The sequence below is a fragment of the Nicotiana tomentosiformis genome, chromosome 3, assembly GCF_000390325.3.
Source record: "Nicotiana tomentosiformis chromosome 3, ASM39032v3, whole genome shotgun sequence".
NCBI classification, from domain to species: Eukaryota; Viridiplantae; Streptophyta; class Magnoliopsida; order Solanales; family Solanaceae; genus Nicotiana; species Nicotiana tomentosiformis.
This window is the reverse complement of record NC_090814.1, coordinates 70,907,365-70,930,179: the sequence shown is the minus strand read 5'-3', so window position 1 is coordinate 70,930,179 and position 22,815 is coordinate 70,907,365. Positions and strand designations below refer to the sequence as shown.

Sequence of the window (22,815 nt, the reverse complement as noted above, 5' to 3'; positions counted from 1 at the left end):
TGTTCACCAGGTGCATAAATGCTGCTAGGGCATTGGTCAGCCCAAATAACATCACGAGGAACTCGTAGTGACCATATCAAGTCCTATAGGCAGTCTTCGGAATATCTGGATCCCGAATCTTTAGCTGATGATAACCTGACCGCAAATCAATAATGGAGAACACCCTAGCACCCTGTAGTTGATCAAATAGGTCATCAATGCATGACAATGGATACATGTTCTTCATTGTAGCCTTGTTAACTATCGATAATCAATACATATGCGCATAGAACTATCCTTTTTCTTCACAAACAAGACCGGGACACCTCACGTCGATACTCTAGGCCAAATGAAACCCTATCAAGCAAATCTTGCAACTGCTCCTTTAACACCTTTAGCTCCGCTGGGGACATACGATATGGTGGAATAGAAATGGGCTGAGTGCCCGGCAATAAGTCAATACCAAAATCGATATCCTTGTCGGGCGGCATGCCCGAAAGATCTACTATAAATATATCTGGAAAGTCTCTCACTACTAGAACTGACTCAACGGTAGGAGTATCAACACTAGTATCCCTAACATAGGCTAGATAAGCATCACACCCCTTCTCAACCATCCGTTGAGCCTTTAGAAATGATACAACCATATTAGGAAAATAATCTAATGCACCCCTCCGCTCTAACTGTGGTAAAACTGGCATGCCCAGTGTCAGGGTCGTGGCGTGAAAATCTAGAATAGCATGATAGGGCGACAACCAGTCCATGCCCAAGATAACATCAAAGTCTACCATACTAAGTAACAATATATCAACTTTGGTTTCAAAACCAACAATAGCAACTAAAGACGACCGATACACACGGTCTACAATAATAGAATCTCCCACAGGCGTGGACACATAAATAGGAGAGCTCAAAGAATCACGAGATGCATCCAAATACGGAGCAAAGTAAGATGACACATATGAATAAGTGGATCTCGGATCAAAAAAGACGGATGCATCTCTATGGAAAACCGGAACCATACCTGTAATGACTGAGTCTGAAGAAACAACCTTTGTCCTACCCGAAAAATCATAGAATCTAGCTTGAGCCTGGTCAACTGGACTGACCGCTGAAGGCACCTCATGTAGGAGGTGCACTAGAAAGTGGCTGAGCAAATTGTGCAACCTGAGATCTCGGAACAACCGGAGCACCACTAGAGGCAGGAAGTGCCGAATGAACTAGACAACTCACATAGCCTCTGCCATGATGGGCTATAGTTGCAGCGTGACCACCACTAAATCATCCTGTACCAGGAGGCCTCTTGGCCTCCCTTTGATCTTTCTCACGACCCCGCATACCTCCAACCCCCAAGAAATATATACCACCTGTTGATATGGGGTATCTGCCTCCAACTCTCGAGCCATGCAGAAGCTAATACCATAGATGAGCCCCGCGATAAATCGATGGACTCGCTCTCTGATAGTAGAAACCAAGGCAGGTGCATGGCTGGACAAATCATTGAATCGGACAACATACTCTGACACTGTCATAGTACCCTGGCGCAGCTGCTCAAACTCCATGCGCCATATATCCCGAAGGGTCTGAGAAATAAACTCTCTCAAGAAAAACTCTAAAAACCGATCCCATATAAGTGAAGCTACCTCGGCTGGGCTACCCACCTCGTATGCCCGCCACCACTTATATTCCGCCCCCATTATCTGGAATGTAGTAAAAGCAACCCCACTCGTCTTCACAATACCCATAGTACAGAGGATATGGTGGTACTCCTCAAGATAGCCACGTGCATCCGCTGAAGCCAAACCATTGAAAGTAGAAGGGTGGTACTTCTTGATCCTCTCGAGTCTAAGATGATCCTTCTCAAATGCTGATGCCCTAACCACGGCCTGAACTAGAGTAATAGGCTATACCGGTATAACCTCTAGGACCTGATCAACCTGGACTCGCTGCTTTGGGGTACGGGTCGTAGGAGTTTGTGCTTCTCCCTCTAACTTGAGCTGGTGCAAGTGGGATCAACCTCATGTCAGCTAAGGTACCGAACATGCTCAGGAACTGTGCGAGGGTCTCCTGAAGTGCTGGGATATCAATAGGCACCTCGGGTGCCTGTCCCCTGATTGGGGCTACTAGTGTATCCTCTGTCGCAGCTCGGGTAGGTGATGTGGCTGCACTACGTTCCTCTCCTTGGCCTCATCCCCGACCCTGGCCTCTTGCGGCTCTAGTAGGGGCGCGGGTGTCTAATCGTCAGATCCATCGGTGCGTGTACTCACCATCTGTGAGAGAATAGAAAGTCAAAGATTTAGTTTTCGAAATCAACCAATTTGCAAGATAAAGAATCAAAGAAGTGAAGTTTTCCTAACAGTTCCATAGCCTCTCGAAGATACGTATAGACGTCTCCGTACTGATTTGCAAGACTTTACTAAATCTGCTTATGACGCGTAATACCTATGAACCTAGAGTTCTGATACCAACTTGTCATGACCCCAATTTTCCCTCCATAGGATGTCGTGATGACACCAAGTCTCTACGACTAGGTAAGCTTAACAATTAATAATAACTGAACATATATAATTAACAAGTTACTGAAAACAACTGAATAATAACAACTGATAAAAACCTTACAAAGATAGAATCTCACAATATATACCCCAAAACCGATGGAACTGAGCCATAAGCTCAATAGAGTAAAAACTAGGATAACTGCTACAACAATATCTGAAAGAACTACAACAGTAAACAGAATAAAAAGGGAAGGTGACTCCAAGGCTTGCGAACGTGGAGCAGGTATTCCTCATCTCCCAAGCTGCAAATCTATCAACTCTAGTGTCCGACACAGGTATACGTACTTGGATCTGCATAAAACAAATGTGCAAAAGAGTAGTATAAATACACCATAATAGTACCCAATAAGTATCGAGCCTAACCTCAGTAGAGTAGAGATGAGTTTAGGTGAAGATACCTACTAGGATATAAAATAGACAATATGAACATATAATACATATATGTAATGGAAAGAGAAGAAACAACTGATACGAAACAAGATAATAGCATGAACTAGTACCAGAAATCAACAATAGGAATAGCATAAAAGAACTAACTAAATGGGCTACAATGATCATGTACGAACAACAACTGTAGAACAATAAAGAATGAAACAAAAAGATATATTCCCCACCAAAACACTTTGCAACATGAAATAAACAGCAAGAATCACATCGACATACCGCCTTGTGTATAATGAAATCAAAATCGAGGTACCGCCTAGTATAATCAAGAATCACAACCTAGATATCGCCTCGTATTTATATTTCTCAACTTCAATCACAATCTTTTCTTATACCACCATGTGAGCCTTACATTTGAAAAAATATTTTGAAAAGGGTTTTCCCGAAATAGCTACACATACTTTACCCCACCTTATGATGCCATGTGGCTTCACGTAGTTCCTCTACAAGCAACACGCACATAAGTCCCACCTTATATCGCCACATGCACATCAACCCCAAGCCTTATATTGCTGCATGCGCGTCAATATCATATCACAATAATAATTTACACCACAAGTGACCATATATCACAACTTGCCAACAACAACAATATCAATGTTTCCACAACAATAGCCCATGACTCCACCACAACGTATACAAGAATATTAACAACAACAGTGGATGAAAAATGCTCACTAAGATAGATGTTTCAACAATAACTAACATCGCCTCAATGTTGTCACGACCCAATTTCACCTATAGGTCATGATGGCACCCAACATCACAGTTAGGCAAACCAACTAGTGAATTAAACATATATTTTATATTTTAATAAATTCCCGAGTAATTAAACTCTTCTTTCTTGTAAGATTTAAGAAAATATAACCGGTTCTGATTAAATAAAAACCAAGAAAATAATTAAATCAACAACTCTACTAGTGTGTGTGCCAAGACCTGGTGTCACAAGTATATGAGCATCTAGTAGATTATACAAAAATTCTAAATACTGTCTGAAATAAAAATAGACAGAATACAAAATACAAGGAGAGGCACTAGTCGCTGCAGAACAACTCAGAAAGGCAGCTCACCACTATGCCTCAGGGTAACGTGGATGCACTCCGGTAGGACCCCCTAAAACTCCTATCTCAGATTTTGCACAAAAAGTGCAGCAAGTGTAGCATGAGTACGTAAACAATGTGTTCCCAGTAGGTATCAAGTCTAATCTCGAAAAAGTAGTGACGAGAGGTCGACTTTCACACTCACTAAGGGTCAATAATATAAAAATAGGAATATTCAAATAGACATGATTTATATGAACAACAATAATTTCCTTAACAAGAAGAGTTAATTAATTCTTTCAAATTCAAAAATTTTCAATTTATCAATGAGCTTCACAAGCTGCAATAGAATGACGAGGTATCGTGTAATTATTATTATCAAGCACGATTTCTGTCGAGGTCGTACGGCCTTATCCAGAGTGTCGTGTACACTGCCGAGGGATGTGCGGCAAGATCCATAGATGCATCTATACTACTGAGGCGTTCGGCCCGCTCCACAAGAAATGAGGTCATTTTCTTATGAACCTCCGGAATGAGAAGTTATTATGAAACCAACATATAAGGATGTACAATTTCCATTAACAGTCAAGTAATTTGCACAAAAATCCAAGTATGTGAAATTTCAATCTTTTACTATTTTCTCTAACAACTTCAAATATAATTCCAGTACTTTAATTAAATAAAGTATGCAATTATTACAAGTAATTCATGATTTGAGTCCTAAACTACCCGGACATAATAAAATTAGTAGTTACGCACGGACTTTCGTCACCTTATGCGTACGTAGCCCCCACAATTAGTAACAATCATTAATTTAAATCACCTATGGGGTAAATTCCCTCTTACAAGGTTAGACAAGAGACTTGCCTTGTCTCAAAGTATACTTCCCGATCACAATGTCGTGTTAAAGTCTCAATTCGATGCCGAAAAATCCGAAACTATCCAAATGTTATACAAAGTAATTAATACATGCTCAATAATTCGAAATTAGACTATTAAATTAATTACCCAACCCAAAATGGTAAAATTCCTAAAATTCACCCCGGGCCCACGTGCTCGGATTCCGAAAATTTTCGGAGGAAATCGTTACCCATAATCTTAAGAACTCAAATATATAATTTTCATCCAATTCCATAACCATTTTCGTGGTTAAAATCTCATTTTTACAAAAATCTAGGTTTTTCATCTAAACCGTTGATTTACACGATTTACAAGTTATAATCTACCCATAATATATGTATTTAACTCAAAGTATGTAGAATTAACTTACCTTCAAGTTGCTAGCTGAAATCCCCACTCAAAAAGCTCCAAAATCGCCCAAGAATGGAGAAAAATGGGCTAAAATGAATGTTTTCTCATTTTTTAAATGTTTTGTCCAAACAACCCTCTCGCTTTTGCGGCTCCTCATCTGCGGAAATGCCCTTGCAGATGCGGCTTTCCCCCCTTAGCCGGCTCGCCCGCTTTTGCAGTCAGCGGCTCGCACCTGCGAGACCGCTTCTGCGGTCAAACGCCGCACCTGCGCCCTTCCCCGCTTCTGCAGTCAGTGCCTTCGGACTTGCTCCTTCGCAGATGCGGTTCATGGATCACTTTTGCGGTGCCTAGAGACCCCTCCTCGTCTTCGCACCTGCAACTCGTGGCTCGCACCTGTGACCGCCCCTGCGCAGGTGCGATCGTACCTAAAGCATAAAGCTTCAGCTTTTCTCCCAAGTCTAAAATTGGTCCGAGCCTCATCCGGATAACACCCGAGGCCCCACCCGAACATACCAACAAGTTTGAAGTCATAAAACGAACTCGCTCGAACCCTCAGAACGTGTAAAATAATATCAAAACTAAGAATCATACCTCAAACCAAATTGATTCAACTTAGAATTTTCAAATTCTTCAAACTTACTACGAACACGCCGAAACATACTTAAACTACTCGGAATGACACCAAATTTTGCGTGCAAATCTTAAATCACCATACGGATCTATTCCCAAGCTCGAAATTTAAAACAGACCTTGATTACTCCAAAACCTACTCCAAACCAAATTTAAAGAACCTTAAAACCTTTAAATAGTTGATTTGCACTATTAAGCGCCGAAACGGTCCCGGGTTGTCCAAAACCCGATTCGAACATACGCCCAAGTCCAAAATCATCATACGAACCTATTGGAACCGTCAAATCCCGATTCCGGGGTCGTTTTCTAAAAATGTTGACCAAAGTCAAAATTGGCCTTTTAAAGCCAAATTAAGGAACTAAGTGTTCCGAATTTCAACCCCAACACTTCCAAATCCCGAGCCAACCATCCCCGTAAGTCATAAAACAGTAAAAGCATATACGGGGAGTTTTATTTAGGGAAACGGGGTTCTAAGAGTCAAAACAACCAGTTGGGTCATTACATTCCACACCTCTTAAACAAACGTTCGTCCTCGAACGGGTTTAGAATTTTTACCTGGAGTGCTGAATAAGTGTGGATATTTGCTCCGCATGTCCTTCTCGGCCTCCTAAGTCGCTTCCTCGAGTGGTTGGCCCCTCCACTAGACTTTTTCCGCATAAATCTTCTTGAACCTCAACTGGAAAACCTGCCTATCAACAATGGAGACTGGTTCCTCTTCATAACCCAAGCTCTTATCCAGCTGAACTGTGCTGAAGTCTAACACATGTGACAGGTCGGCATGATACTTTCGGAGCATAGATACATGGAAAACCGGATGAACTCCCGATAGACTGGGAGGCAACGCAAGCTCGTAAGCGACCTCCCCAACTCGTCTCAACACCTCAAATGGGCCTATAAACCTTGGGCTCAACTTCCCCCTTTTCCCAAATATCATGATTCCCTTCATCGGCGAAACCTTAAAGAGAACTTTTTCACCCACCATAAATGATAAATCACGCGCTTTCTGATCCACTTAATTCTTCTGTCTGGACTGTGCTGTACGGAGTCGCTCCTGAATCAACTTTACCATTTTCAAGGCATCTTTCACCAAATCAGTACCATATAACCTAGCCTTACCGGGATCAAACCACCCAATGGGCAAACGACATCGCCGACCATATAAAGCTTCAAATGGAGCCATCTCGATGCTGGATTGGTAACTGTTATTATAAGCAAACTCGGCCAAAGGTAAGAAACGATCCCACTGCCCTCCAAAGTCAATCACACATGCCTGAGCATATCCTCCAAAATCTGAACTGTCCGTTCAGACTGCCCGTCAGTCTGCGGATGAAAGGTTGTGCTAAGCTCTACACGGGTCCCCAATTCACTGTGTATTGCTCTCCAAAAATATGAAGTAAACTGAGGGCCCTATCTGATATGATGGAAATTGGCACACCGTGCAACCAGACTATCTCCTAAATATAAACTTGGGCCAACATCTCTGAAGTATACGTAGTCACACCTGGAATAAAGTGTGCCAACTTGGTCAACCTGTCGACAATGACCCAAACTGCATCAAACTTCCGCAAAGTCCACGACGAACTACAAAGTCCATAGTAATGCGTTCCCATTTCCACTACGGTATAGTCATCTACTGAAGTAGGCCACCTGGCCTCTGGTGCTCATATTTAACCTGCTGGCAATTTAGGCACCTAGCTACATACTCAACTATACCCTTCTTCATTCGCCGCCACCGATAATGCTGCCTCAGGTCACGATACATTTTTGTGGCACCCAGATGAATAGAATACCTGGAATTGTGTGCCTTCTCTAGGAACTTTTCCCTCAACCCATCTACATTAGGAACACATAGATGACCCTGGAGTGACAGAACACCATCTTCGCATATAGTAACCTCCTTGGAACCACCTCATAGTACCGTTTCTCGAAGAACCAATAAGTGTGAGTCATCAAACTAGCGAGCCTTGATCTGCTCAAATAGTGAATACTGGGCAACAACACATGCAAGAACTCGACTGGGCTCTAAAATATCCAACCTTACAATTCTATTAGCCAAGGATTGAATATCCAAAGCTAATGGCCTCTCCTCTGCTGAAATAAAAGCCAAACTACCCATACTCTCCGCCTTTCTACTCAAGGCGTCTGCAACTACATTTGCTTTGCCCGGATTATACAAGATAGTAATATCATAATCTTTTAGTAACTCAAGCAATCTGTGCTACCTCAAATTTAGGTCCCTCTGCTTAAACAAATACTACAAACTGTGATGATCAGTGTAAACTTCATAAGACACCCCATAAAGATAATACCTCCAAATCTTAAGAGCGTGAACAATCTCAACTAACTCTAAATCATGTACCGGGTAATTCTTCTCATGGGGTTTCAGCTGACGTGAAGCATATGCAATAACACACCCCTCCTGTATCAATACACAACCCAGGCCAACGCATGAAGCATCACAATACACTGTATACATCCCTGAACAGGAAGGTAACACTAACACCGGTGTTGTAGTCAATGTTGTCTTGAGGTTCTGAAAGCTCGCCTCACAATCATCGGACCATTGGAACGGAGCACCATTCTAGGTTAATTTGGTCAAAGGTGCTGCAATAGATGAAAAACCCTCCAAGAACCGACGATAATAACCTGCTAAGCCTAGAAAATTACTGATCTCAGTCGCCGAAGTGGGACAGTGCCAATTCTGAACTGCCTCGATCTTTTTGGGATCAACTTTAATATCCTATCCCAATACAATATGCCCCAAAAATGCTACAGAGTTTAGTCAAAACTCACATTTGGAGAACTTAGCATATATCTTTTGTTCCCGCAAGGTCTGAAGCACCACTCTCATATGTTGCTCGTGCTCTTTCTTATTGCGCGAGTAGATCAAAATGTCATCAATGAAGAAAATGACAAACAAATCAATTTATGGCATGAACACCATGTTCATCAAATCCATAAACGCCGCTGGGGCGTCAAATCGAAGGACATCACCAGAAACTTATAGTGACCATATCTAGTCCGAAATGCAGTTTTCGGAACATTCGAATCCCGAATCTTCAACTGATGGTATCCCGGCCTCAAGTCGATCTTAGAAAACACCCTAGCACCCTGCAACTGGTCAAATAGATCATCAATATGTGGCAAAGAGTACTTATTCTTAATAGTGACTTTGTTCAATTAGCGATAATCAATACACATTCACATAGTTCCATCCTTCTTCTTCATAAATAATATCGGTGCACCCCAAGGCGATACACTCGGTCTGACGAACCCTTTGGCTAGTAACTCCTCAAGCTGTTCTTTTAACTCCTTCAATTCTTTCAGAGACATGCGATATGGTGGGATACATATCGGCTGGGTATCTAGATCCAAGTCAATACAGAAATCAATATCACGATCTGGTGGCATGCCTGGAAGATCTAAAGGAAATACATCGGAGAACTCCCGGACTACAGGCACTGAATCAATAGTCGGAGTCTCTGCAGTAGTGTCCCGAACATAGGCTAGATAAGCCAAACAACCCTTGTCAACCATATGTCGAGCCTTTAGAAAGGAAATAACCTGACTAGATGCTCTGACAGACGAACCCTTCCACTTCAACCTAGGCAACACTGGAATCGCCAAGGTAATAGTCTTGGTATGGCAATCTAGGATGGCATGATATGGATATAACCAATCCTTGCCCAGGATGATCTCGAAATCGGTCATCTCAAGTAGCACAAGATCTTCTCTAGTTTCATAACCACAGAATGTAACAATGCAGGACCGATAGATCCGATCCACAACAACAAAATCACCCACAGGAGTGGACACATAAACATGAGTACTTAAGGACTCACGAGAAACACCTAGGAAATGAGAAAATAGAGATGACACATAGGAATATATAGACCCTGAATCAAATAATACGGAGGTATCTTTGCCGCAAATAGAAATAATATTGTGATCACAGCATCTGAGGCCTCTGCATCTAGTCTGGCCGAAAAAGTATAGAACCAAGCTGGAGCGCCACCTGGCTGGCCTCCACCTCTAGGATGACCCCTACCCACTTGCCCTCCACCTCTGGGTGGCCAGACGGCTGGTGGAGCTGCTGGTGCGGTAATCATAGGCTGCTGACCCTGTTGCACTGGTCTACCCCAAAGCCTAGGGTAGAATCTCCGAATATGGCTGAAATCCCCGCACTCGAAACAACTCCTCGGTGCGATGGGCTGTTGACCTGAAGTCTGTCCCTGGTGACCTGAATACCCACTGGAAGAACCCTGAATAGACGGTGGGTGGTAAGAACTCTCTGGAATAGCACTAAAATATGGTCGCACTGGAGCACCCCGAGGAGGCGGTGGTGCTATATATGGGGGCCTGTTGGACTTCCCTCTTATGAACTGACCTCTACCCTAAGACGGGGCACCTCTAAACTCTCCAGAATACCTAAACCGCTTATATCTCATAACCTGCTCTCGGCTACGCTGATGCACACCATCAATCCTTCGGGTTATCTCCACAACTAGCTCATAAGAAGTCTCCATCTCGACCTCTCGGGCCATAGTGGCCTGAATGCCAGTATGCAAACCCGCAACAAATCTCCGTACTCTCTCCGTATCAGTAGGGAGTATCATAAGTGTATGGAAAGACAACTTAGACAACCTCGCCTCATAATCGGTCACTGGCATCTAACCCTGTTGGAGCTGCTCAAACTGAAACCACAATTCTTCCCTCTGGTAGGGTGGAATATACCTATCCAGGAAAATACGGGTGAACCTGTCCCAAGTCATGGGAGGAGAATCCGCTAGTCTGCCAAGAAGATAGGACTGCCACCACCTAGGGCCCTGCCTTACAACTGAAAGGTAGCAAAGTCTACCCCATGGGACTCCAATATCCTCATGTTGTGCAGTCTGTCCCTGCACCGATCAATGAAGTCCTGGGGATCCTCATGTTGCTCACCCCCAAATACAGGAGGATGTAACCTGGTCCATCTGTCCAATAGCTTCCACGGCTCATCGGTCGCAGTTGGTCTGGGCTCAGGTGTAGCTGTTGCCACTAGCTGGGCTCCACCCATGGGTAGTGCACCCTGGTATGATATACAGCAACTGACTGCCCATGAGCATGTGCGGTAAGAGTCTGTGCTCCCTTTCCCGCCTGAGATGTGGCTGGGTCTGCCGGAAATAAACTAGCCTGAGTCATAGTGTCCATGAACTGCAACATACGGCCCATGACCTCCTGAAATCCTGGTGTGGAGGCGAAATCCACCGGGGCTAGCTATGCTACGGGCACCTCGCCCTACTCCTCGATAATAGGATCCTCTATTGGACCCACTGGTGGTATAACTGGGATAACTCTGGGATGTCCTCATCTCCTACCACGGACTGAAGCCCTCCCTCGGCCTCTAACAACATGGGGAGTAGCTCTTCCCTGGTATGGAATCTCATTAGAGCGCGTTCTCACCATCTGTAAGAGAAAAAGAGAAAGATACTTAGTACTACATCAACTGCATGATAGGAGATGAAGAAAGGTAATTTCCTTACACTCTATAGCCTCTCAAAGATAAGTACAGACGTCTCCGTACTGATCCGCAAGACTCTATTAGGCCTTCTCATAACTTGTGAGACCTACGTGAACCTAGTACTATGATACCATGTTGTCACGATCCAATTTCACCTATAGGTCGTGATGGCGCCCAACATCACAGCTAGGCAAGCCAACTAGTGATTTATTTTATCTTTTAATAAATTCCCGAGTAATTAAACTCTTCTTTCTTGCAAGATTTAAGAAAATATAATTGGTTCTGATTAAATAAAAACCAAGAAAAATAATTAAATCCACAACTTTACTAGTGTGTGTGCCAAGACCTGGTGTCACAAGTATATAAGCATCTAGTAGATTATATAAAATTTCTAAATACTGTCTGAAATAAAAATAGACAGAATATAAAATACAAGGAGAGGCACTAGTCGCTGCAGAACAACTCAGAAAGGCAGCTCACCACTAGTCCTCGGGGTAATGTGGATGCACTCCAGTAGGACCCCCTAAAACTCCTGTCTCAAATCCTACATAAAAAGTGTAGCATGAGTACGTAAACAACGTGTACCCAGTAAGTATCAAGTCTAATCTCGAAGAAGTAGTGACGAGAGGTCGACTTTGACACTCACTAAGGTTCAATAATATAAAAATAGGAATATTTAAATAGACATGATTTATATGAACAACAATAATTTCCTTAACAAGCAAAATTAATTAATTCTTTCAAATTCAAAAATTTCCAATTTATCAATTAGCTTCAAAAGCTGCAATAAAATGACGAGGTATCGTGTAATTATTATTATTAAGCACGATGTCTGCCAAGGTCGTACAACCCGATCCAGAGTGTTGTGTACACTACAGAGGTACGTGCGACACGATCCATAGATGCATCTATACTGCCGAAGAATTCGGCCCGCTCCACAAGAAAGGAGGTCATTTTCTTATGAACCTCCGGAATGAGAAGTTATTATGAAACCAACACATAAGTATGTATAATTTCTATTAACAGTCAAGTAATTTGCATAAAAATCCAAGTATGTGAAATTTTGGTCTTTTACTATTTTCTCTAGCAATTTCAAATATAATTCTAGTACTTTAATTAAATAAAGGATGCAATTATTATAAGTAATTCATGATTTGAGTCCTAAACTACCCGAACATAGCAAAATTATTATCTACGCATGGACTCTCGTCACCTTGTGCGTACGTAGCCCCTACAATTAGCAATAATTATTAATTTAAATCACCTATGGGGTAAATTCTCTCTTACACGGTTAGACAAGAGACTTACCTTGTCTTAAAGTCCACTTCTCGATCACAATGTCGCGTTAAAGTCTCAATTCGATGCCGAAAAATCCGAAACTATCCAAATGTTATACAAAGTAATTAATACATGCTCAATAATTCGAAATTAGTCTATTAAATTAATCATCCAATCCAAAATGGTAAAATTCCTAAAATTCACCACGGGACTGGATTCTGGAAATATTCAGAGGAAATCGTTACCCATAATCTTAAGAACTCAAATATACAATTTCCATCCAATTCCATAACCATTTTCGTGGTTAAAATTATATTTTTATAAAAAATCTAGGTTTTTCATCTAAACCCTTGATTTCCATAATTTACAGGTTATAATCTACCTATAATCTATGTATTTAACTCACAGTGTGTAGAATTAACTTACCTTCAAGTTGCTAGTTGAAATCCCCTCTCAAAAAGCTCCAAAATCGCCCAAGAATGGAGAAAAATAGGCTAAAATCACTGTTTTCCCGTTCTTTAAACGTTCTGTCCAAACAACCCTCTCGCTTCTGCGGCTCGCAAGCAGCTTCTGTGGCTACGTATCTGCGGAAATGCCCTCGCAGATACGACTTTCCCCCTTAGCCGGCTCGCCCGCTTCTACGGTCAAACGCCGCACCTGCGCCCTTCCCCGCTTCTACGGTTCGTGCCTTCGCACATGCGCCTTTGCAGATGCTGTTCATGGCTCTCTTCTGCGGTGCCTAGCGACCCCTCCTCTTCTTCGCACCTACGATTCGTGGCTCACACCTGCGACTACCCCTGCGCAGGTGCGATCGTACCAAAAGCAGAAAGCTTCAGCTTTTCTCCCAAGTCCAAAATTTGTCCGAGCCTCATCCGGATAACACTCGAGGCCCCCGGGGCCCAACCCGAACATACCAACAAGTTTGAAATCATAAAACGGACTCGCTCGAACCCTCAGAACGTGTAAAACAATACAAAACTAAGAATCATACCTCAAACCAAATTGATTCGACTTAGAATTTTCAAATTCTTCAAACTTACTTCGAACGCGCCGAAACATACTTAAACTACTCGGAATGACACCAAATTTTGCGTGCAAGTCTTAAATCACCATACGAAGATATTTCTAAGTCGGAGTTTCAAACGAGCCTTGGTTACTCCAAAACCTACTCCAAACCAAATTTAAAGAACCTTAAAACTTTTAAATAGTTGATTTGCACTATTAAGCGCCGAAACGCTCCCGGGTTGTCCAAAACCCGATTCGAACATACGCCCAAGTCTAAAATTATCATACGAACCTATTGGAACTGTCAAATCCCGATTCCGGGATCATTTTCTAAATATGTTGACCGAAATCAAACTTGGCATTTTAAAGCCAAATTAAGGAACTAAGTGTTCTGAATTTCACCCCGAACACTTCCAAATCCCGAACCAACCATCCTCGCAAGTCATAAAATAGTAAAAGTACATACAGAGAGTTTATTTAGGGGAATGGGGTTCTAAGAGTCAAAACGACCGGTTGGGTCATTACATTCTCCACCTCTTAAACAAACGTTCGTTCTCGAACGGGTTTAAAATTTTTACCTGAACCTCCAATGCTAATGGCCTCTCTACCATCGGTAGATATGCTAAACCACCCAAACTCTCCGCCTTTTGACTCAATGCATTGACCACCACATTGTCCTTTCCGAGATGATATAAGATGGTGATATCATAGTCCTTAAGCAACTCTAACCACCTCCCCTGCCACAAATTAAGCTATTTCTGTTTGAATAGATTTTGTTGACTCCGATGGACGGTAAAGACCTTACAAGGAACACCGTACAATTAATGTCGCAAGATCTTCAATGTATGAACAATAGCTGCCAACTCCAAGTCATGGACTGGATAGTTCTTCTTATGGGTCTTCAACTATCGATACGCGTAGGAAATCACCCTACCGTCTTGCATCAATATTGTGCCAAGGCCAACATGTGATGCATCACAATACACAGTATAAGACCCCGAATCCGTAGGCAGCACCAACACTGGGGCTGTAGTCAAAGCAGTCTTGAGCTTTTGAAAGCTCTCATCACACTCCTCGGTCCATCTGAAAGAAACACCCTTCTGGGTCAATTTGGTCATAGGTGCAGCAATAAATGAGAAACCCTCTACGAAATAACAATAATACCCGGCCAAACCAAGAAAATTCGGGATCTTAGTAGCTGAAGGCGATTTGGGCCAACTCTGCACCACCTCAATCTTCTTCAGATCTACCTTATTAGGAAAGGAATTATAAAATTGAAAAGGATGTGAAATGTACTTATTTTATACTATATAAAAGAAGAGTTAAGTCTTCAAACTTATTTGTTTTGATAATTAATTAGTTTTTATTACCGAGGAGAAATTATTTACAAGCAAAGTCAAAAACAACCTTAAAGTTGGACAAGACCCCAACATAGTTTCCTTCTAACTCAGTGACCCCCTAACACAACTTGCAGACACCATCTTCCTATTACAAACTTTGAATAGAAATTTAATGACCTTAGTTGCCCAGCTAACTTTGCAAATTAATTCCCACGATTATGTATATTTAGATTATCAATTTTACAATAATCTCTAGATCTCTACATTTGTTTTGGAAGACTCTCATGTTCCTCTTTTGCCAGATATAATAAATGCGGTCAACCATTACCATCATGTACACATCAACTTTAGCATTCTTTTTCATTAGAAAATTGTAGAGCACCTGCTACTTGATACTTCTTCTTCCAACATCTCTGCTTTCCCGTTTATTCCCTGCCATGTGAGTAACTTATTCCAGATTCTTGCGTAATGCCATGTCGGATGCGTGTGTTTACGGGTTTGTTGAAGTGTCTATATATGCACTCCCAAAGTTGGAGTGCTTACTTACTAACTGAGGTCAAGTTTGAGTGTCTGTTGTTGTATTTGGCCTTTACAGAATATGTGGATTACTGTTTCATCATCATCACAACATAAAATATAGTTTTAACTATTTGTGACTCAAGTTCTTTATCAGTTCCCACGATAAGCAACAGACTGTAAAACCAAACAGTATAGGAAATTAGGTTCTTTATCCGTTCCTACAGTAAATCGATAGTAAATAAAGAACACGCGATATTTACGTGGAAACTCCTTGCTCAAGGAATTAAATATTACGACCTACCCTAGTTGGATTTCAACTCCACTAAACCGAGCAAACTTCAGATTACAACCTATTGCAATCTAGGAATTAAATTCTTAATCCCTCACCCCTTACAATAACTCTATTGTAAGCCCTTTACAATAACTCTATTACAAAGCAATAAACTTTGACTAACACTAGTCAAGAAACTAAACCAAATAGTAGTTTAAATATGTCCTACAAAGACACTTCTTGAAAGTAGTGTATGATTACAAATGAAGAACAAAATAACAAAGACTCAACAAATCTAACGACTTAAGATCGGTATTTTAAAAGGTGTTTTCGGGCCGAGCCCTGGGGCGAGGCGCACCAAAAATTTCCCGAGGCGATGGTGTGGCGCAAAAGTCTAAAGAGGCGTATACCCAGCAATTCGAGGCGTATGCCTGGGCGTTCGGGGCGTACGCCCAGGCGTTTGAGGAGCATTTTTGTTGTGAGGCGTAAGCCCCAAAGGCTTTTTCAAATTAAAATAAAATTTATTGAATAAGTCCTTCATATAATACCCAAATTCTCAAAAGTCAGCTTGTAATTACTCAAAAGTTTTAAAAAGGAACTGAAATGTATTAAATTTAAAAGTCAAGACCTTTTTTTATTGACTGAATCCCTAATTTATGGTATTTCTCAATTCTTTATCTTGTCCCCTAGTCTGCTACTATCTCCCAAAAGTAACGAATATTTAATTTTTCTTACAAATACAAAGAGAACTCCATTCTCCTTTATAGCAGCAGGTTCAAAGTTCAAATTACAAGTCAGTCATTCTGTTTGTTCCTCTATGTATAAAACTTTATTCTTTTCAACTCAAATTACTTGTGCTTGTAGATATCGTATAATATATTATTTTGACTAGTTTTTTATGGGGATGGAGCAAATATATATATATATATATATATATATATATATATATATATATATATATATTTCACATATTTATAGTTTTCTTCAATTTTATGCAATTTTACCTGTTTATAATTATTTACTGTAGTTATATTATTTTATAGAATATTAAAAATTAAATATCCATGGGGCTTACGCTTCGCTGAGGCATATGTAAAACACCTTGCCTTACGCCCACGCCTTTTAAAATACTGCTTAAGATATTTTCAATCTTTGGGTCTGGTCCTTAAGGTTGCAACAACTTTGTTCTTGAGAGAGGTGGTGGCCAGAATTTGAAAGAGTGTGATTTTTGGATTTCCAAGTGTTGGGAAAATAAAATCCCTTGCCTCATGTTGATAATATGTATGTGTGAGGTCATCAAAGATAATGCAATAAAGTGTCCTTTAGTTTGGCCTTAGCAAGATACAACTATGATGCTGTACTGCTGCCGGACGGAATAGTGCAACTGCTTTTACAGCTGTAGATTTGATTGCACGACGACAAGGGGAACTGATCCCTAGCTATTTCCTATGTTGTTCCCTTATCTGGTTTCATTTAGAATTGAACCAGATATCTGACTAGTTACTCTGAACGCAAAGGAACTAATTTTATCATGTTCCTTATCTGGTTCTCTAATAACGTTTGTCAATTATCAAAACAAAAGATACATAACTTATCAATTTTCCCTTTTTGATGGAGACAAACTTAGAATTGATATTCCCACATAGAACAAGATCTCCACATTGTTCCCCTTATGAATCAACCATATTCCCCCTGAGAGCATGTTTCCTCCCTTTCAATTTTCAAGTAACATATCTGCTATCAGTCGGTACAGTGCAATAGCTTTTGTAGTTGTAGAGTTGATTGTACGACGACCAAGGTAATTGATCGCATCTGGTCCCTATCTGGTTTCTTGAGAACGTTTGGCAAATCATCAAAACACGAAATAGCATAACCTATCAATTTCTCCCTTTTTGATGATGACAACCCTAAAATTGATATCCCCTCTGAGAACCAGACTCTTTATAAGTTCCCCTTACGGATTAGACCTATAAGCAACATGTTAATAGAAACGTTCCCCCTGCGAAGCAGACCTATCTTTCATGCACAACACATCATATTAATTTCATTATGTTCTTCCTCCCTGCTGACACCTATGTAACTTTCCCCTTTTGGCATCATTGAAAAGAATAACAGAAGAGGCACAACTAAAAAGAAGTTCAGCAACATATTAACTCATGCCACTTGGGCAACACAATATAAACAGTAACAGGAATAACAAGTGAATATCTTTGCACAAAATAGAGTGATTGCCCATAGTAGAGTAATTATAACAAAAGCACAACAACTTCAATCAGTACAAAATATGACAATTTAAACAACTAAAGTACCAATGTCATCAAACATAGGGATCAAAAGAAGATAGGAATTCGATGGAATTTGTAAGGAGTGAAAGACATGGATCACTTGGCAGGAAGAAAAGTAAGGGTATAAGGCCTTGATGATCTTGTCCATTCATTCATTTACAATCCTTTGATCAATGATGATCATCTGCTCTCTCAGGTCCTTCACCTATTTCCTCAATCTTTCATTCTCACACTTCAACTTAGCATTCTACTCTGCCAAGGGTCCACGGTGACCTGGTTCTATACCTATCTTAGTAGGCTGAACCATCAATCAGATCACCAAGAATCTCCCCAAGCTTCTCCTCATCAAGAACAAATTCAGTCACATGCACATATAGTATCAGAGTATCACATACAACATAGAAGTTTTTACTTTTACTTCTACTCATAAACGTTGGGACTTGGAGGAACAAAGAGGTGATTCTATTTTTGGAACTTAACAATGTCAAGATGTTCCTCCATTTTTCAGCAATATCAGAGTCAAACACTCTGCTTAACAATACTTTTTGAGACTTCATGTTTGCCTTCTTGTCCAACTCCGATAACTCAACCTTTTGCTTTTTAAGGAACCAGGTTCCTCACTTACACTACCCTTTCTTTTCCTGAACGGTCAGGTTTCCATATTCTCTTTCTCAATATGTTCACCCTTTTTCAACACATTTACCAATTTCTCCATCCTTCAACACTCCTAGAAACCCATCAATAATTTCAGCCTTACTTTCTAGAATATTAAATCTACCCTGTTCCATTTCACTCAAAGTCCCATCAAAATCTACGAAAGACTTCTTGGGGTTTTAATTCAGATGGAGTTAGAATTTTGGAAGATGACAAAGTTGGATTCACTTCTGGTTTATTTGGAGAGAAGGATTCTTTTTAGACAAGGTTGGTTTTGGTTTTGAAGAAAAGAATTGGTTTTACTTGGGTATAAGAGAAGGAAATGATTTTTTTGGGGAAACAAGTCAGTTCAGAAAATGTTTAACATTTTGGACTTCAAAAATTAGGAGAGAGGCAAGAATAAATTAATGACATGATACTTCAGAAGTTTAAAAAAGCATATAAGTATTGAAGAGACTACTAACCCGAGTCACAGGAACCAGGTTCCTTGACGGTTTTTTAAAATTTGAGCAAAAACTCCTAGAGGTGCAATGTCACTCATACTTGTGTTCTCCTGAAACTACCATGTGTGTATACCTATAACGGTATAGAATTGAGTTAGATGCCGCCAGAAAAACATATTTTAGCATTGTACCTTTCCTTTTTTACATAGCCCATCATTGAGGGACCATGTCCTTAGTTGAGCTTGATCAACCCCAACTCCAGACGATTTCTTTCAAAGTGCTCTCTACACAGTGCTTTTGTGAAGATATCTGCTACCTGATCCTTAATCTTGCAAACCTTCATATGAAAAAGCACTTTTTCAATATTATCCCTCAAAAAGTGATGGCACACGTCATTGTGCTTTGCCCTCTTGTGTTGTACCGAGTTCTTTGCCATGTTTAGAGAACTTGTGTTATCATACTCCTGGTGAATCAGGTTCCTCCATATTAGAAACATCATTAACATCAACAGAATTATGACTTCTGCTCCTTTTTTCGACATGAGGAGTACCTGATGTCAACATCAACAACCCTATGTTCAGCTTCAGTCGAGGTGATAGAGGGACCAGGTCCTTCTGTGCCTTTTGGAGATTCTGTTGCATCCCCTTCATCGCTCAGCTTGACTTGACTCATCAAATCAGTCTTTCCATTTGCAATATCTATAGCTTCACCAGGAGTATTTGTAAATTCTCCATCTTCATCTTTTTTGTTATGTGACCCTTTGCCACCATTATTGAGAACAAAACATTTTCATCCAAAAGTTCTCAGGTAAGTCAGCTTGGGTTTTCTCCCATTGAGCAGTTCATAGAGAGACTTCTCGAAAAGGGACCTAATCATGCACTTGTTAATCAAGTAGCATACAGTGTTGACTACTTCAGCCCACGAACCAGGTCCTCCATAACCAAATTGTTCAACAAATAAAAACTCGCATGTCCCAGTCTTCTGTGCCATAACTCAATATCATCATCAATGACACTTATGCATATTAGATCACTACCATTCAGTGAATCAAGGTATGCAACATAGATGTTCTTAAACCTTTTAGCTATCAACACCACTTCACCAGTTTTGAGTTTGGTGATAGTGCAAGATTTGGACAAGAATTCCACTTCATTTTCCCTGATCACATATTTGAGACACACTCAACAAGCTATATTTCAAGCCATTCACATAGTACTCATTTTCAATTGCATGGGAGAGTATTTTGCCAATTTTATCAACACCAAGAATATAGCCCTTCTTGCCATTTTCAAAGGACACACTACCACCTTGGAAGGCCTAGAGTGAGAGAAAATCATCCATTATTTCAGTCATATGCTTAGTTCAGCCGTTATCCATGTACCATTTGTTTAACTGCTACCTCTCACTCCAGCTTGTACACGAAATCACTGATTAGACTTAGGAACTAAAGCCAGCTCGGGTCCCTTATAATGATAGAACAGGCGGATCAAACTTCTTTTTGCCCATGCAGGCATCACATATTTTCTTTTCAGGGAACTAGGTTCCTCAACAGTAGGCCTCTTTTCAACAAAAAAATTGTTTTTCTGCAAAGACTGAATTTTTGTTTTACAAGAGTAATTATAATGACCCGTTTGACCACAATGAGTACACAACCAATTATCATCCATAATTACATACTTGCTATGGGGATTATAGGAGGTTTTAACCTTTTGGAACCCGATTCCTTACATGTTTCCACCATTACTCTTGTACATAGATGTTATTACATTAGAGGACCGTGCACATTTAAGTGACTTATCAAGATCATTTTTAACCCTTTTCAGATCCTCCTAAAGTTGTATATTCTTTTCAAGCTCAACAACAAGATTTGTTTTAACTTTTTTAAGCTCACTTTCAAGTTCAAGTTGAGCCTCACTAGCCACTTATTTTCTTTTAAGGGTATCTATCCATTTTTTCATTTAGTTGTTCAACAATGTATTTTCTCTGGTCACGTCTTCCGCATATTCCTTAAAGTCTACAATAGAAACTACCATATCATCCCTCTCTTGTTCTATGTCACCAATTTCTTCAATTAAAATTTTGTTTCTCATCAATGAGGCTATGATAGGCATCAATCAATACATTTGCTAAGGACATCAATTTTTTCTTAAAGTAAGTTTTTAAATTTCTTTGAACATCAAGAAAACTTACCTCATCTTCCTTATTGTCTTCGTCATCATCAGATTTAGCAATGAGTATAAAGATTGACTCATATTCTGAAGATTCATTGTCAACAACAATCATAGATGAATCTCCTTGGTCATCCTCACCTTCAGATTCACTAGAGGAATTTCCCCAATCAGCCAAAACTTGCTTCACCACGTTGTCAGAGTGGGCAGGCCTAAGTGCAAGAGTGCGGACCGCACATGAAAATCTACGGCCGCACTCGATCCCTCTTCCCCATTAGGACTCTTAGTATAAATAGAAATCTTGAGTTCAGTTTTCACTCTCCTCACAATCACTAGTACTCTGCAAGTTTCCTGAGAGATTTTCACCATTCCCCACACACACCTACATGTGCTCATACACCCAGTTCCCTCACTCTATCAGGTATGCTTCATTTCATGTTAATTTTTGTGTTAGTTTAATTTTTGAAATTTTAGTTTCTTTTTAGGCCAACTGTTATTAGAGTTCTTCCATGCGTCCATGTGGGAAGGATCTGAATTGGGTAGTTGATAATACATGCTCTACTGGGTGGGCTAGTGAGATTTCATATTTATACCATGTCGCCATGTCAATTTGTACAAGTATATGCAAAATCTAATTAGCAAATGAAGCATGTTCGTAATTTCTAAAATGTGCGGCCGCACTTGAATTTGTGTGGTCAGTAGTTTTGGTGTTTTGGGTAATCTGGTGAAGGAAAGTGCTTATGCGGGCGCACTTCAATTTTGCGGACTGCATACATCTTAGAGAGGCTGCACTCAAACATATGCGAACTGCAGACATATTCTGCGACCACAAAACGGCCTCCACACTATCTTCAGAGAGGAGGCTTCTGAGCCTTTGATGTTTTTAGATAGAAGTGCAGTCGCACTTGCAACTATGCGGACTTCCAGTCTGCGGCCTCACATCAGAAATGTGCGAACCACGGATCCCAATTCCTACAGCCTGTTATTTTTGTCGTATCCTCACTGTGTCCACAATGGTCTCCCTTGCCTACATAAGTTTTAAATGTATTGAATGATAACTTGCAACTAACAACCTTCTTTGCTTTGATACAGACAAAATTTTGATCGCGTGGCCGCGGCGAAACTACAAAAGAAAGATGTGATTCTTCTAGGGGTCGAGGTAGAGGTACCTTGCCCCTTATCCAGCCCAAAACTATCCGAAAATAGACCATTGCAGGCAGTGGGAGGGGTGCAGACCTCTCCGAGTCTAGTTCCTATATCTCGTCTAGGGAAGCTTCTAAGAGCAACTCAGCCTCTATTCCGGAGGAGCAGGCAGCCACACAATCTAGGCCACAGGGGTGATTTCATCTCATGGATGAGGCCTCTTCATCTCACAGCACTTTCGAGGGGTCGAAAAGTGCTAGCCAGACCTCTGAGCCAGCAGCTGCCCCAGACACAGAGGTGCAGACTG

At 40.8% G+C, this 22,815-nt stretch overlaps 1 protein-coding gene across 1 annotated transcript; it reads right to left on the bottom strand.

The window, feature by feature from the left end:
* Positions 1 to 284: 284 nt before the first annotated feature.
* On the bottom strand, positions 285 to 1,001 carry LOC138907985 (uncharacterized). Its single transcript, XM_070198612.1, has one exon. The coding sequence runs from the start codon at positions 999 to 1,001 to the stop codon at positions 285 to 287; it is 717 nt and encodes a 238-aa protein (XP_070054713.1).
* Positions 1,002 to 22,815: the final 21,814 nt, after the last annotated feature.

Excerpts from the sequence above, each read along its gene's own strand:
- LOC138907985 (XM_070198612.1), bottom strand. The coding sequence starts at position 1,001 with ATGGTTCCGGTTTTCCATAGAGATGCATCCGTCTTTTTTGATCCGAGA.